The following is an 18,694-nucleotide window of genomic DNA, read 5'->3' as shown; positions in this document are numbered from 1 at the left end:
AAAACGATGGTTAGTTCTAAGGCCAATGATTTAGCTTTATAGGGAACAAGGCGAAACAAGAAAAGTAAAAGCTGGTAACAATTAACAATTTGCTTCCCTTATTGCATTCTACTCAATATAAGAAGCCTAAATACATTAACCTAAAGTGCAATTCTTATTTTTTTGGACATGGATCAACTAACATTAGAAACAGGCGAGGCAGAAGCCTAAGGAACGGCAAAAAGAATTCAGGCAACACGTCATGAAATTTTTCTCCAAATTTTTGGACATACACGATGATTTGCCAAGAAATATATAATAGGAAATATTCTGCACAAAACCCCATTTAGAAAAGAATTATAATTTTTAGATCAAATTAAATTACCAGTTCCAGTCCAGCTAGTACTTCATTCAGTCCTGGGGGCTGACCGATCCAACGAATGACCCCGTAGAAAGGAGGGTTCTCCTTGACTTCAGCCAGCGAGCCCACCTCCAGACCGTGAGAGTTGCCAGAAGACATGGGCAAGGGCGGGCTCTCCTGGACAGGCGCGCTGTTCAGCTCCCCCATCACAGACTGAACTGACAAAGAAAGCGGGCTGTGACCAATGCTTCCATTGGAATTAGGCACCTTTGTCAGGCTGAATGGTAGAGAGTGAAATCTGTTCTCACTGGATAAGGAGTTCATGGAAGGAGCCTGCAGCGGCGGTGACGAATGTCCAAATTCTGAAGATAACTCTGTTAGTGACTTTGCAGGGTCTTCTGCAACTACGAAAAATTATTCTTAATTAGAGAAATATATTCAAGAATCACAAACATGCCTTAAACATTAAATAGGGTTTACATATCTAAAAATTAACATATAGCTCTAGTCCAACTGCCCGCATGGCCTCTCTGTGAGGATTCTTCCAGGCATTGCAAATTAATATCTCCAAAACAGTATTCTTGCTTCTCTGCCCACCTGCAAACTTCTCTACCTCACTAAATGGCACCCAACTGTTCACACAAAAGAAAAATCTATTACTTATTGATGTCATGTAGCCTATATTCTTTATCCATAGCCCAATCAAATTATGAATCAGTACAAAAGACACCAACATTTTTAAGAAATAATTCTAAATTTTGTGAATCAAAGAAAAGATGACAATGTTTTCAAAATAAAGGAGTAATGAAAGGAGTGAGACAGAGGAAACAAAGAAAAGCTGTGGAACACAAAGTAATACCTATAAAGGAAATTTATAGACAGATTATTTTAGAAAAAAAAAAGAAAGCCCAGATATTAATGAACTCAGCATACAACAGAGGATTTGGAAGAACAGAATGACCTCCCCATAAAAGTAAGCAAGAATAAACAAAAGAACAAAAATTAATGTAATAAATTGTTATTACAAGAAAGAAGATCCAATCCAAAGTAAACACAAAGACAGGAAATAATGAAAGAGAAAACAAACACATTATCATGTCATAGCCAAAAGCTGTTTCCTTAAAATGATTAATACCGCTGACGGCAGGCACTGCAGACCAGTGGGGAAAGAAGGTACTTATTAATGGTGTGGAGATACCGTTATCCCTATGTTTAAAAAATTAAACTGGAATCCTACTCACACTCTACACAAAATCAGTTCCAAGTGGCTTGAAAACAGACACAACAGGCAGAACTATACATTTCTGGAAGATAATACAGAAGAATGTTCTTTATGACTCAGGAAAGAAAGAAATTTCTTAAACATTAGCACATGAAACATAAAGAAAAAATACTGATGAGTAGGATCATATTAAAATTAAGAACTTAGTCACTACAAGGTATCACATCATAGTGAGTGCAAAAATTTGAGCCACAAGGAGAAAACATTTGTGATATATATAGCTACCAAAAGATTACAACTTGAAGAAGATCTGCAAACTAATAAGACAAAAAGAAAACTAGAAGAAAATAGAAAAAAGACTTGTAAAGGCAATTAATGCAAGAAGAATATCAAGTCACCAACAAATCAATGAAAAGATCCTTGCCTTTGTAGGAAGTAGACAAATTAAAGCCAAGGCTAGCAGGAGCTATCACTTCAAGAGTTCAAGGTCTTAGAACATTAGCTATTTGTAAGACTGATACTCCTACACGGTGCTGATGAGGATGTGCTGTGGGACTGTGTGTTTCTGCCCCTAAAATTCACATGATGAAACCTAATCCCTAATGTGAGGGTATCTGGAGGTGAAGTCTTTGGGAAAGGATTAGGTCATGAAGGCAGAGCCCTGAACATAAGATTAGCGCCCTTATAAACGGGGCCTTAGAGAACTCCCTTGACCTTCTACCATGAGATATCACAGCCAAAGATGGCTATCCTGAATCAGGAAGTAAATCCTCACCTGTTAACAAATCTGCAAATCTGATCTGGACCTCCTAGCCTCCAGAACTGTGAAATATAAGTTTCTATTGTTTATAAGCCACTCAATCTTTGGTATTCTGTTATAGCAGACTTTAAATTGGTATAACTACTTCAAGAAACAGTTTGGCATTATTTAGCAAATAATGTACCAATAATACTACTTCTAGTTATACACTCTAGACATACATAAGAATGTTACTTGCAGAGTTGCCAATGATAGTAAGAACCTAAAAACAATGGTCAAATGGACCATTGGTCTGAATGCCAATTGGTCAAAAGGATAAATTGTGGGACAGTAATATCATGGAATACTATACAGCAATGAAAATGAATAAATTACAATAACATACTGTAACTTGCATGAATCTTAGAAACATAATGTTGAGTGAGAAAAATTATGCAAGAATATACACAATCTGGTTTCTTATGTAGAAAGCTCAAAAACAAAGAACTGACAATATATTGTTTACATATACTATAAAACTACAATGAAAAGCAAGAAAATATAAAATATTAAAGTAAAGATGATGGTAGCTCAGAGGAGGGAAAAGAAAGAGGAACCCCGGGAATTTCAAAGGTAATTATAATGGTCTTTTACTTAAACTCAGTAATGACTACTTGGGTATTCACTGTACTTTCCACCTACTGTTCATTATACCTTAGCCAAGTTTCCTTATTAATGAGACTTAATCTAAAATCTATAAATATCGGTCTTTTCTTTCCCAAACACTGAACCCCCTTAATACCAACACCTGAATTCATAAAGCAAGTTCTGTGGGTTCTATCTGGAGTGTACCCATTTCTCCTCTGCCATCATCTCCTTAATCCACGCCACCATCGTGGATCACCCTGCTACCAGACTCTTCCCAGTGTCTCTCTGCTGCCTTTCTGGTCCCTCTTCAATCTATTCATCATACAACAACTGGTGAGGCTATTTTTTTTAAGTTAAAGATCTAGGTGACCATGTGTAGTTGACACTTTCCAGTGGCTTTCCAGGATTCTTAGAATTTCTAGACTTGTTACCTAGACCAGGCGCGTCCTACCTGCCTGTCCAAACTCATTACAGACCACTTCTTGCTTACCCTGTGGCCACTCTGGTCTACTTGCTGCTTCTCAAATACACTTCCTCCCCTCAGAGCCTTTGCACTTTCTACTTCCTCTGCCTGGAATGCTCTTGTCAAGTTCTTTCTCTGGCAGTTTCATTTCATCATTCAGATCTCAACCTACATATCCTTTCCAAAAAGTCCTTTCCAAACCACCCTGCGGTGGTGGCTTCCTACTCCACTGCTGCACCTGGTTCATTTCCTTCACTGTAAATGTCACCATCTCCCGTTACCTTATCTGTTTATATACTCACTGTCTATCATATAAACCACAATACGAGGAGGTAAGTTTCAAAAGAATGGCAATTTTGTCTGTCTTTCCCATGGTTGAATCTACAGCATTTGGTGTAACCACTTGGAATACAAGAAAATATTTGTAAATATTTGTTTTTTTAAAAAGTATAAATTAATCAAATATTGTAGAGAAAAGCTCTTTTAAATTTGTAAGTAAAATTAACTATGGGAACAATATTCTTTTTACAACTAAATTACTTCTGTTTTCTGATTTAAAGATGAATACCTACTCCAAAGTTCATTACTTTCCATGTTCCAAATAGGTCTTTTAGGATCAATGGTATTTCAAGAACGTATTGTACATTAGATCAGATTAATAGCATCAAGAAATTAGGAATATTCCACTGCTACAAAACTGTGTTAAAAATAAGAAAGACAAAATTATGTACAAACATTGACATTACCTAGATTATGAAAAACCTATGGTTTACTTGTTTCCTTCCCTCCTCCCCTTTGGTACCAGGGGTTTAACCCAGGGTGCTTAACCACTGAGCCACATCCCCAGCCCTTTTTTATATTTTATTTAGAGACAGGGTCTCACTGATTTGCTTGGGGCCTTGCCATTGCTGAGGCTGGCTTTGAACTTGCGATCCTCCTGTCTCAGCCCCCTGAGCCGCTGGATTACAGCCTGCACCACCGCGCCCACCTACTAGTTCCTTTCCTTGGAAAGAAATCACCACATAGACAAAGCATTAGCAAATCTGGCAGTAACCACAGGGCAAGTGCTAGTGCACGACAGCCACCCTGGCTGGGCCTTGTACACACCCAGAGGCCAGCAGGCTCTGTGTTCCCAAAGGACCTAAGTTACTGGAGAGCTGAAACTCCTCTCAACAACAGTCGTCCCTCAAGACAGGCCCTCCTGAGGGAACGCCATTAAATAAGCCTCCTGCTTCTTGGAAAGAAAGAATTCTTGCCTCCCTCGTGGTCCCCCACTCAGAGTTGGAATGACAGAGTGCAGGAGACAGAACCAAAGACTACTTCCTTTGAGTCATTTTCCACATGAGAGTCTTTTGATATAATAGCAAAATGTTGCATTGGTAGATATGGATCAGCCTGGGACTGAATCCATGTCATAACTATTGAGTCATTATAGCCACTATAGTACGTAAATCTGTATTTTCAATTAGTTTGCATGCAATTACTGAATCTGCTGAATGCCGTCCTGGGCTGAACACCAGGAACTTACAGTCTGGCAGAGGAAACAGGAAAGTAAAGTAACCCAAAACATTTTGAGATCATTTTCAGGAAAATGAACCTAACCTAGAAGTAGGAAAGGAAAGAAAAGGCTTTCTGTATGACTTAAAAGTCTGAGACTTAAGAGATGATTTAAGAGCAAGCCAGGCCTCAAAGGTGGAGAAACAGGAAGAAGAATTTCCAGGAAGAAGGAGCATCCGAGAGAGAGAGAGAGAGAGAGAGAGAGAGAGAGAGAGAGAGAGAGGGGGGGGGGGGGAGCGAGCGAGCGTGATATCGAGATCCCAATGTTCACAACACATCCTAAGAATGGCCCCAGTGTAGCATGCCTGGAGCAGGGAAAATGACAGAAGCCACACCACAAGGAGCCCGACATGCCAAACTAAGGAATTTGAGTTTTATCTTTAAGAGCTGGGAAACATTCATAGAGACTGTGTGAAGAAGACAGCAGCAAAAACGCCCGCCTCATAAAGTGGTTTTGAGGATAAACCAATGTGCACCGAGTGCTCAGCCCAAGGCGGGGCGAGCAGCCCGTGGGCTAGAAGGTCGACTATAGGAGGGTGGTGAGGACGGCGCTGCTGGGGTGCTGGTGGAGCAGCTGGCATTGCTGTTAGAATAACTTTAAAAGTACAAGTCTGAGGCAGGGAAACCAGTTAGAAGACCACCAGGCGAATTCAGACAGGAACAAAGCAGCTGCACTAAGGCCAGGGCTGCCGAAATGAAGCAGGGGAGAGTCTAATGATGTGAAGAAGGGGAAATCCAGGGCATGTGGTGACAACTGGGCTTTCCTGATAGGAGGGAGGGACAGGGAGAAAATATGAATGAATGAATGAATGAATATGAACAGTTCAGATGAAACCCAAACTTCCACGTGTCTCCATCGGCCTCACGTCTCATTTCCTCCCTCCAGGCTCTCAGCACACTCCAATCTGGACCCTGTGGAATTCTTCCACACAACAGAACCAAGGTCATCAGTGACTTCCAGGTGACTGATCCAAGGGGGTGCCCTCTCTTGCCCTCTCACAGGACTTAACACTGCTGTCTGCTTGTTCCTTGCCTTTTGAGACCACAGCTCCTGGTTCTCCCCACATCCCCCTGGTCATCTTTTCTCCGTCTCCTTTGATGACTGACTTTCCTCCCACTCAACCATTCAGCGCCTCAAGGTTAAGTTGCAACCCATACTCTCCCTCCTCACTCTCCAGAGGCAATACATTCAAAGGACTTCAATCGCCCTCTATGAGGACAGCCTACAGATTTATTTCCCGAGTACTTGCTCCTTTCCTAAGCCTCCAGACCTGTACTTCCCACTGCCTACTTGATGACTCACCTCCAGTAAGTTTAAAAGGCACCTCCAATACAAAACACTCAAAATCCAATGTTTCACCTGCCTTCGTCACCTAAGTACGCAAGCCGAGAACTAGGAGTCACCAGGACACGCCTTCCTCAGCTCCTACTTTCACTCATCTGTAAGTCCTATCAGGTCAACTCCCACATCTCCATCTACTTTCTCCCCATCCCTTCTCCAAGTCTAGTCCCGGACTACAATCAAATTTCTGGGACCTATCCCCACTTCAATTTACTGCCTTCCCTGCAGCCTGGGTAATCTCTCCAAAAGGCAAACCTGGTCATACCACAGGTTGCTGAAAAAATTTCAGTGGCTCTCCATTTCCTGTTGGTGGGACACCCAGGCTCCACGTGTCCGGGCCCTGTTGGCAGTTCCATTTCCATCCCTACAGTGCTATGCCGTCTCTGTGTAGCTACTCTGGCTCTTTTTAGTCCTTGGCAAAGGCTAGCTCTACTCTCCCCGAGGCCTTTGTCTGTGCTATTCCCTCTGCCTAAAAGGCTCTTGGATCCTCCTTCGCCATGTTACACACAGTTCCTCTGGTAAATCTAAGCACATGCCGCTTCCTAAAAGAAACACCACGCCCCTAGGTAAATCCCGATCCTTCCTCCAACAGCACTATGTCTGTCACCACTGCAATCCTACATCTGTTTCTATATCTGATTAATTTCGATCTTAACAATTTGACCATAAATTCAGAAAGGGCAGGAGCATAGCTACTTTGTTCCCCACCATTGTAACCTTAGAGAATGCCTGGCACAGAGTAAGCCTCAGTAAGTATTTGATGAACAAATGAACAAGAAAATGAATAAATCAGAAAATTATGTCCCTGAACTAAGGGAAGATAGTTTTTTAAAGAAGGTGCTATAAATTCCATTATGTCCCATCATCCTACATAACAAGATACCCATAAAAACTTACAAAATTTCATAGGACACTTATAAAATTGTTCAATTTAAGTTATAGGTATTCAATATATAAGATGATGGGACATAGTAAATTAAAGAGGTCAAAATAGACCCACAGAAAAGTCTTTAAATGATTCAATTGATTCTACAGATCTACCCTAAGTAGATAAGTTTAAAAAAAATACAAGTTACTAACACATTTAAATGTTTTATTAGCAGTAGTGCAGTTCAAATTTTATACAATATTAAGTCTATTAATTCTGTTTCCAAATACTGATGAAAAAGCCATTTTTCTCTGGTGAGTTAAAAGGAAAGAATCACTATAAAGAACACTAGAATTATACATTACCTTCATCAATGTACCATGTATTTTTTGATTTGGATTGTGGTTGTGAGTCAACAGAAGACCCATTTAAGGTATAAAATAATTCAGATCTGTTTCTGTTTCCAGGGTCTGAGGTAGAGCCTATGGAACAAAAAAAGTTCCTTTTAAAAATATAGTCAATATGCTGTAAAGCGTTTTTATTTTAACAGTAAATTAATATGCATATCATGTCAACAACTTTAAATATAACCAACAGTTGTACAGATACACAGTAGATTTTATTATTGTCTTCCTCTTATAAAAATTTGGCAGCCATTTTTGCAACATGAAAAAAAGATTTCTTACCTGTAGAGTCAGTACAGGAAGAGGTATAGGAATAAGTTAAAGAGTGTTTAATTTTTTTAATATTCAAGTATTCTGAGAAATACTATAGTTTATTTCTAGATATCAACATCACCATTCTCCAATTTCATTTGAAGAATCTATCAGTTTACAAATTTAACCTATTAGAATCATAACCTATTAGATTTATAACACATAGAAACATTTTGGCCAATAACAAATTTATATACAAAAGCATCACACCACATAGCCTGGGTTTGTGTAAGTATGTACACTCTGATGCTTGCAAAGACAAAAATCACACAGTACATTTCATTTCTCAAATGTTAGTATGTGATACATTTTTAAAATAGATCCTTTTAAAAAAGGTAGATAAATCAATACACAAAATTAATAAAAAGATTAAGATTTACACTGGGGATATAACTCCCCTGGGTTCAATTTACAGCACCACAAAAAATATAAATACATAAAAATAAAATAATTAAAGTTTAAACATTTTGGAATTGTTGGTCATCAAATTTCTTGTTTGATTTCTTCATGCCAGAATAAACAAGGCACTATTAAATCTTTTATATCAGATTTATCAAATGCAACAAAAAGTTTATAGAGCTGTATCACAGACATTTCCAAACACTGCCTGCTCTAGTACCAGTTAAGAAGACAGGCCATCCTAAAGAACAGTGGAGTCTCCAGAACCCATACTAAAGCAGATTTTATTTTTTCAACTTACAGTCAATAGCTCTAGACTTTACACCATTAACTCAGAACTGCGATAACACAATTAACACTGTGTCGTAAGAAAATCTGGTGCCAGAGACAGTGCCACACACATACAACTCAGGAGGCTAAAGCAGAAGGATCATTTGGACCCATGAATTTGGGGCCACCCTGGACAATACAGCAAATCCTCAATCCCCAAAATTTTTTAGTTTGAATAAGGAAAGTATGTAGTTATTGTTTTTATATATGAGAGTAATAAATCTGAGTTATCCTTTATAGATCTATAGGCTAATATAAAAATACCTATATATCCTGCAATTAACCCTAAATCTCAGGACTTAATACCATATAAAATATTTCCTTAAGTATAATTTCCTTCTAAACAAGCCATATAGTTTTGCTCAACTAGATAACTGAGGAAAAAATAGTCTTCTTCTAACCCACATCTGAGTTAACAAAAATTCTTATAGCCTTTTAAATGAACTGTTGAGCTTGTTTAAAAACTACCCTATGGTGCATGCGGAAGTGAACAGAAAAAGAACTGTGAACTCCACATGTATTGTGAGGAAGTTTCTGCAAAAGAGACAATATTTTTCTCCTTTGCAGTTTGGAATTTAATTTTTGCCACATCTAGTTAGCCAAATCCACATAATTAACCTTCCAGTACACTTTATCCTATATAACACTAGTCTATACAGTTGCAATTATAAATATACAAGATTACAAGTAGGGAATCCCAAAAGCCAATTGATTATGGGCCAGCTAAAGACAGAAGTTCTCATAGGAAACTTCTTACCAGGAAAAAAAGGTGGGGAATTCTTGGCTTAGGCAACACCATGTAGTAAAATTTTAGTTTAACTACTTAAAATGCCTGAAAGAAGTAAGTCTAAATATACATTAAGTTGTGATAGTTTACAACCTTTCTTAATGCCTGGGCAAATAAGACAGCACATCAGTCACCAAGAATTATATCCTATTAATCCATACCTGTAACCTTTGGTTTATTATGACTGGATGAACTTTTGTCCCCAATACCTCTTGACATAAAGGAAAGTTTGGGAGGCCTCCTTTCCTGTGTCACGCTATCTGAAACAGTAAACATGTTTTGGTTTTGGTTTTTTTTTTTTTTTTTTTTTTTTTGTAGATAAAAGTAAATTCTTTTAGAAGAGAAACAATCAAGAAAACAATGACAATAACAAAAACAAAAAACTGCTTTCCAACAAAAAGCACAATTTTTACAGTTTTACAAATTCTCTTTGAGGACCATCAAAGGAAAGAGGTAATGGTTCCAGGAGGGGAAAGAAATCAACACTGTTCTTCAAAATGCAATGCAACAAGAAAATCACCCCCCAAATATAATTCAGCTAAATACTTTTAACTCTTGAAAACGTAATCATGTGTAGCCAATTTTATTTTTATATTTTAAAGAAAACTTTACTTGTGATTTTTGCAGCATTTCCCAACTCGGTGTGCCCGGCCCCACCCCTAAGTATCATAAAGGGTTCCACACTCAAATATTCTAGATGCTGAGACAGAAAATAGATAATTTTTTATTGCATAAAACCAGAATCTTTGATATGCTGAAGTATACTGTGAATCTCTCAAGGATGGATATAGTGTACTTATTTGAAAATACTTTTTGTGCCACTCTACTGAGTATCTCATATTAACATGTATTAAGGGAAACAGTTTGAAGAAAGCCTGGGGAGAAATATGTATCATAGGTAGGAAGGCACTGGTTATGTATCTGTTTTTAAAAACATATATATGTTAAGAATGACACACATGTGTACACAAACTCTTACACATATAGACAAGAAAACACAGAGGGTTATACAGATTAATAATACAGAAAGTCAAAGACGTACAACAGAAATATTTTTAAAGAAAACACTCTGAACACTCTTTGAATTTCTCTTTGGCAAACTTGTTTTTGATACAAAGACCATTGTGAACCTTAAAGCTCAGTAACACTCATAAGACATTTATAAATACTGTTCAAAAAAAATACTGTTCAAATATATGTAGGAGAGTCAATGTGGAAAGTTTTTCCTTTGAAAAGTTCAACAACACATCTGTGAATCCCAACATGACACTTAAAGAGTCATACCTGATAAAGCTGTATATCAGCAAAAACGATATCACCCACAGTGGATTTTTGAGCACAGAAAGAAAAAAAACAGGAAAATTTTTACATTTTAAATACAAGGAAAATATCACTTTTTTTTGACATTCCCAAAATTGGATTTATTTTGGTTCAAAGACAATTGTTGAAATAACTTGCAAATTTTGAATAAGATTTGTAGAGTAAATATTCATAATATAGTTATCCTATTTTGATCATTGCACCATAGTTATAGAAGATAATTTCTCATTTTTAGAAAATGTGAGTATTTAGGAATAAAATGACATTATGTGAATGTTGCAAATAGTTCAGAGATAAAAACTGTTATGTACCTATACTTATTTAGAAATGGAGAAGAAGAGAAAAAAACAAGTTAACAAAATAGTAACATTCTGAGAATGTTTCTTAGGAAATCTTTTCACTACTGTTTTAAATCTTCTATAAATCTGAGATTGTCAAAATAGAACATTTCTGAAAGAAAAATATCACTTTTTTTAAAAAAAGGAAATCATGTTAAATTAATTATATGTAAATGGTGCTTGGTAACTTTTTTCCACAGTTGGAGGAGGGAAATGTATTTATTATGCTACATATCTTAAATGTCTCAGAAAATAATGAAATGGAATACTCCAGTATTATTATGGAACATGCCAGTATTATCTTAATTCAAAAATTATACTGATTAACCATGATTTTAACAAGTAGTATAGCACAAGAAATGTTATATGCTAACTTTTATGTTACCATTCAGATATATCAATGTCACTAATGACAGAAACTATGGAAGGAAAAATCTCTGTCACTGAGAAATATTCCCAAATTATAGCAGATAAATTGACTAAAGAAAGTTAATCACCACTACTAACTGTAACTAACTGTGATTGACTGCATATAACTCCATGTGAAAAAAAGACATTCACACGTATACTATAATATATGGACATCACAGTTAGTAGCCATTGTAACAAATTTAGCTGATGTCTTCACTCTATTAAACTGTTCACACATCCTAGCAGCAGCAGCACAGGTCACATGATGAGCCAGTGGTGACAGTTCCACAGGTGATCCTTCAAAGACTGGAATGGGAGCTGGAAGCACTGGAGTTGGAAACTATGGTAACCTTCTACCAAAGACTTTATCAAAAACGGGGCCAAGGGGCTGGGGTTGTGGCTCAGTGGCAGAGTGCTCGCCTAGCATGTACGAGGCACTGGGTTAGATCCCCAGCACCACATAAATGTAAAATAAAGATATTTAAAAAAACGGGGCCAAATATCAACTTTGAGGGTTAAGACAATCCAACAGAAGTCTCTGCAGATAAAAGGTCACATACCACATCTAATTTACCCTCCAACAATTATATACCGAATAGCTGTCATTAATTTGTCATAACTACTTTAATGATCCAAAACTACTTGAATAATAAAGCAAAGCCTTCTAACTTAAATAAATTTTAGATTATCAACTTAGGAAAAGGTAAATAAAGGCTAATAAACAAGCTAAGGAATATATTCACCAGATAATTTTATAGGATTAAAATGGTTCTGATTAAAAATATTGATAGAGATAGCAAGATACACATCCACCAAACGCATGTACAAAAATGTACACAGCAACTCTATTCATAATAATCAAAAGCTAGAAACAATTTATCCTACAGAAGAATAAAACAAATTGTGGTCTACTCATATAATGGAATACTATATAGCAATAAAAAGGAATGAACTACTGACATACACAACAACATGGACACTTAAGCAAAAGAAAGCAAACCTAAGTATACATAATATAGAAACAGCAAGGATCATAATCAAAATGATAAAGTTGAAACCTTATCCATTACTCTTGATTTAATCAGAAAAAGAGAAAAATCCCTTGGATAATCTTGGGCTGAAAATTATAATAGTAAACGAGTGAACAAGTTTTTTACTGAAACCTAAAGAAATGATTGTACATTTGAATGATGTGTTGAGTTCAGAGAAATTGCTTCATTGATCAGCCACAGAGTATAATTCAGACCCAAATGAGAATTTAACATCCACAGAAAAATTGTGTGAGGAAAACATGTTTACTTGAGTAGAGTGAGATATTATAAAACCTGGTAGCAAACAAACTGTACACAGCAACAATCCAAAATTTGATTACAGATCACAATACATACTTTCCTTCTATTTTAAACTGTACATAAAAATTGTATCTATATGGGACCTGATAGATAACTTCAGAGTTGCATACTGAGACCTAGTACTTCAAAATATCCTTCTTTGGGGCTTTGTCTCACACGACCAGAAGTCCTACCTAACATTCAAGGTAATTCAATCTCCATGGAAGATCACTCGTTATCAGCTATCAAAATGTAAAATGCACATACCCTTTGACCCAACAATTCTAAAACTCCCAGGAAGTTATCTCTCAGCCTACTGCACAGGCATGCATGCAAACTGATCCATATGATAAAGTTGTTCATAGAAGCACCATTTTTAACAGCAAAAGACTGAAAAAAAAAAGCCTAAATACTCATCAGTAGGGGATTAGTTTTTAAACATTTATGGTATGCCCATAAAATGAAACACAATTCAATAATTTAAATAAAAATTTAATTGTGTACTTTATACTCATATGAAATGATCCCTAATACCTACTGTTAAAAATGAAGATGCAACTTGCACTTCTGAAAAGATGGAGTGGACATACTTTTCCCTATTTTTCCTGCTAAGTACAACTAAAAACTCTTTAAATATAATGGCATACAAAACAAATATTCTAAGTTGGGAAGAAGAAGGTAGACCATCGAGAGACTTTGGGACCTAAGCAATAGCATGGTGGAGGACTTCCCTGGGTGCTCTTCTTGCCTCATCTACATCCCAGCAACAGAAGCCAACAGCCTGGAAACATCCCTGCAGGCAGGCAAAATAAAGCCAACTAAAGTCAGCTCTCTCCAACCAAAGGATGTCAATTCTCCCCAAAGCTGCATGTAAGTTTAATGTGATTTCTAATCAAAAATCTCAAGATTTTGTGTAGATTACAGATTATTCTTAAATGTATATAAGGGGAAGGAAAAGATTTAGAATAACTCAAATAGTTTTGCAAAAGAAGAATAGAGAAGAATTATTTACCTATTGCAAGACTTACTATTTAGCTATAGCACTTGAGACTGTGAGGTATTGGCAGTGAAACAGAACACACAGATCAATGGGACAGAATGGAGGGCCAAGAAATAGACCCATATAAATACACAATATTGAATTTTGATAAAGGTACAAAAGCAATCCAATGGAAAAATGGTATTATTAACAAATGGTGTTGGAACAATTAGATATTCTTGGGTTTAAAATAAAAGAACATTTTAAGTCTCATATTTTATTAAAAATTTTAGCTCAAAATGACACATACACTTAAATGTAACATGTTATAACTTTAAAGTAAAAAAAAATAAGAGAAAAGAGTACACAAAGAAATCCCATACATTAATGGTAGAAGAGTAAAATGGTACTAGCACTTCAGAAAACAATCTGGCAGTTCCACTAATGACAAACACAGAATTACCACATGATCGAGCCATTCTACTCCCAAGTATATAACCAGGTAAACTGAAAACATACGTCCACAGAAAATATAGCAACATTTTTTGTAATAATAAAAACAACCCAAATGTCCATCAGCTGATGAAGGCGAAGGAAAATATGGTATGTCCCTTCACTAGCCAGAAAAAGGACTTGAGTATCGATTCATGCTACAACATGAACGAACCCTGAAAAGATTATGCTTAAAGAAGCCAGTCACAAAAGCCCACATTTTAAAAATTACATTTATATTAAATGTCCAGAATAGGCAAGTCCATAGAGACGGAAAGCAGATTATTGGTTGCCAGGTGATGCAGAGGGGAAGCAGCTGGGGAGTAGAGACAGGGTTCTCATTTGGGATTTTGAAAAATTCCTGGAACTAGACAGAAGTGGTAGTTACACAATATTGTAAATGTACTTAAGATCACTGAATTGAATGAATTGTATGTTTTGATGGAGAGTAAATATAATGGCATATGAATTATCTTTCAATTTTTAAAATCTTAAGAGAAAATCTTCCAAGTCTAGAAAAGTTGTTGGACTTGACATAAAAAGCATGATCCACAAAAGGAAAACTATAAGCTTGACCTAAAAAAAAACAAATTTCTTTTGCTCTGCAAAAGATATTAAGAGCATGAAAAGACAAGTAACAGACTAGGGAAAATTTCTGCAAATTATATTAAATTCAGTAAAGGATCAGTATCTAGAATATATGAAAAAGTCTCAAAATCTACAATGAAAGAACAAACAATCCAATTCGTCTGGCAAAATAGATGAAGAGACAGTTTACTGAAGAAGATATACAGATGGCAATAAGCACAGGAAAAGATGCTTTCAGAGAAACTCAATACCACACTGAGCTGTCAGCACACATCCCTCAGAACAACTAAAATTTAAAATAGTGGTGATCCCACATACTGGTGAGGATGTGGAAAGATGACCAGTCATGTAATGCTGGTGGTCATGTAAAATAGTACAGTCACTCTGGAAAATACAGTAATAGTTTCTTAAGAAACTAACTATGGAAATATCATATTACCTGTAACTGTACACCTGACATTTATGCCAGAGAAATGAAGATTTGTATTCACCAAAAATCCTACACACAGATGTTTATAAAAGCATTGTTCTTAGTGTCCAGAAACTAGATGTATTTCAATGGATAAATCATTAAACAGCGGTACAACCATAACATCAATTATCATTTAGTAATAAGAAGGAAGAAACCACTAATACACACAGCATGAGCTAACCTCCAGGGAATTTGTGAGTGAATAATTTGAAAAGTTACATCCTATACAATTCCACTGAATAATATTCCTGAAATGACAGACTTGGGAAAACAGAGAAGAGATGAGTGGTGGTCAGAGCTTAAGGAGCAGTGAGAGAACAAGGGAAAGAGTGTAGTACTAAAAGAGCAACGTACAGGGTCCTGGTAATGACGATGTCCTCCCTCTTGACCCCACTATGTCAGTACCCTTCCTTGGTGTGATACTGGACTATGGTTTGACCAGACGTTACCACTGGAACAAACCAGATAAATGGCCCTCTCTGTGGGTGAATCTAATAATCTCAGGTATTTACAAATCATATATCTGATAAAGGATTTGCATTTGAAATGTATAAATAATTCCCAAAACCCAATAATAAAAAACAATAAAAATCATCAAAAGATTTGCACAGATAACTATACCAAGAAAGATTTACAGATGACAAATAAGCATATGAAAATCTTTGACATTTGGTCACTAGTGAAGTGCAAATTAAAACCATAATTATATTGCCACTATTTATCTATTACAATAGCTAAAATTAAAAGACAGACTACAGTAAGAAATGTGGAAGAAATGGAACTCCAGTACACTGCTGCTGAGAATGTAAGATAACGAAAACACTTTGGAAAGACGTCATGGCAGGTTTGCAGTTTGGGGGGATTTTTGTTGTTGTTGATGTTTTGTTTTGTAGGCTAAACAATTACCAACAATAGCTTCAGCCATTTCATGTCTAGACATGTACACAGAGTAATGAAAGCATATGTCCATAAAAAATCTGTATGCTGATTTTCAAAGCAGCATTACGTGAGTAACGCCCCCAAACTGGAAAAAACCCAAATGTCCATCAGCTCAATGAACTAAAAAAAAAACTGGAATACTTATCTGAAATAAAAAGGACAATAGGGAGATGAATCAAAAACTAATTATGGGCTGGGGTTGTGGCTCAGTGGTACAGCACTTGCCTAGCATGTGTGAAGCACTGGGTTCAATTCTCAGTACCACGTATAAATAAATGAATAAAATAAAGGTTCATCAACAACTAAAAAATAAATATACATATATATATATATAAATTTTTGAAAGAAGAACTAATTATGCTGAGTGAAATAATCAAACTACATCTGAGTTATACCACTTATACAAAATTCTAGAAAACATGAACAAATGCACAGTGAGAGAAAGATCAGTGGCTGTCGGGGAGGCAGGCGGGGCGGCGGGGCAGTGGATGTGTCCACTGTCGTGACTGGTGATGGTCTCATGTGTACACATATGCCCGAGTTTATCAAACTGCATACCTTAAATAGGTGCAGTTCACTGTATGTCAATTATATCTTAGCAGATAAAGTTGGTTAGAAAAAAAAGTTTTGAAAAGACGACTCATAAAGTGCAAAAAAAAAGACGACACAGAAATTAACTAAGAAGGATACAAAGGAAATGAGGTAGCTGGGATGAACATTGGGAGGGAAAAATCCCATGAGATGCCTTTTTAAAATTCTTCATAAGTGGATATACTATATAGTATAATATAAAAAATAAACAGCACTGCACTCTAACCCCCACAACTGGAACAGACGTCTCAGGTTGAGCTCAAAAATAGGAAATGTCTGATTTATGGGTGGCATCAATTTACATGCTTCATCACAACCCAAGAACCTGAACACAATGTCAAATTAGAGGTGCTATAGTGTTTAACCATCTGAAACAGCAATGAAGGGAGAAACAGTTTTACAGCAGGTTTAAGATGCCTGCATCTTTCAGTCAAAGGTATCCAGTGCCATCAGTAACAGGCAACTGCCTGGGAAGAATCCCTCCCTAATCTCAGCAGCTGTTCAACTGCTCCAAAAGAGCCTTTCTTAGAGGCTGGTAATATTAATTTTGTCCCACAAATGAAGGTAATTGGGCAAAAAAAAAAGAAACTAAGGAACTAAAAGGAGACACTGTGACTCTTTTTTCCCCCTCAAGAAAAGAGTGTTAATGATGATATGAAACAGAGAAGACGACTCATTCAGATAAACTAAATTAATTTTCACTTAAACAACTTGTTTTTAAAGTCTATTTGCAAGCTTTATTTTGTTTGCAAATAAGTGTAATTTATGTATTATGTTATAAAAGCTGGTATCATTCTTAATTATCTCCTATTCAAGGTTTATGAATATCAGGCTTTAAAAGAAAGGGAAATGCGCTCTTTTCCTCTAGTCACTGCTCGGAGCCAATGATGATGCCAATGACAACTAGGGCTACGATCACAGTCTGCCTGACAGTGACTCCAAGAGAGCACCAAACTAATTTTAATTCTACACTAATATTTAAATAAAATATAAATTTTTAAGAAAAGTACTAGTAAAAATAATTTATTGTCAATCCATTCACAGAAAAATAGAAATGGTAGTTTTTTTCTTTTCAAATGCTACTACAGACCCCAAAATAATTTAGATATCAAACCAAATTAAGAATAGAAAAAATACTCAGAAAGAAATAAAGAAGTGGAGTAAGAAAAAAAGCACTTCAAATCTTTAGACTATATTACTCAACCTTAAAGAATAATGAAATTATGGCATTTACTATTAAATGGATGGAACTGGAGAATATTTTATGCTAAGGAAAATAAGCCAATCCCAAAGAACCAAAGACCAAATGTTTTCTCTGATATGCAGATGCTAATTCACAGTAAGGGGTGGGGGGAGTATAGATGTATTCTGGACTAGATAGAGGGGAGGGGTATGGGGGTAGGAATGATAATAGAGTGAATTGGACATTATTGCCCTATGTGGGTATATAATTACACGATCTGTATAACTCTACATCATGTACAACCAGATGAATGAGATGTTATACTTTATGTATGATGTGTCAGATGCATTTCACTGCCATGTATAACTAATTAGAACAAATTTTAAAATATTTTAAAATCCTTATTTTACAGCAGACTGAGAAAAATAATCAATTAATTATATATAAACCTACTTCATAGGGTATCTTTTTCTTTCTTTAATGATAATATTAAACTAAATATTTCCTTGGTCTCCTAAATTACTCAATTATATTTTGTTGTAAAATGCAAAATTCAAAGAAATGCAATCAAAGTAGGTAAAAAGGACAGCCACACTCAATCTAAAATGCCATAAGGTTGTGAGCTTTCATAAGTGCCCT

General features: G+C 36.1%; 1 protein-coding gene across 8 annotated transcripts in view; it reads right to left on the bottom strand.

The window, feature by feature from the left end:
• Positions 1 to 18,694, bottom strand: part of CYLD (CYLD lysine 63 deubiquitinase) — a 69,796-nt gene that overhangs the window by 21,001 nt on the left and 30,101 nt on the right. For 3 of the 8 annotated variants that reach the window (XM_081274366.1, XM_081274367.1, XM_081274373.1), the window contains 3 exons: positions 9,573 to 9,671; positions 7,545 to 7,661; positions 365 to 744 (listed from right to left, as the gene is read on the bottom strand). In XM_081274366.1, coding sequence (XP_081130492.1) covers positions 365 to 744; positions 7,545 to 7,661; positions 9,573 to 9,671 — 596 coding nt within the window. The remainder of the gene's footprint in view (positions 1 to 364; positions 745 to 7,544; positions 7,662 to 9,572; positions 9,672 to 18,694) is intronic. The other 5 variants (XM_081274369.1, XM_081274370.1, XM_081274368.1 and 2 more) reach the window with 5 other exon arrangements.

This window comes from Spermophilus citellus, assembly GCF_964194105.1.
Source record: "Spermophilus citellus genome assembly, chromosome: 18".
Lineage (NCBI taxonomy): Eukaryota > Metazoa > Chordata > Mammalia > Rodentia > Sciuridae > Spermophilus > Spermophilus citellus.
This window is presented reverse-complemented; position numbering and strand designations above follow the sequence as displayed.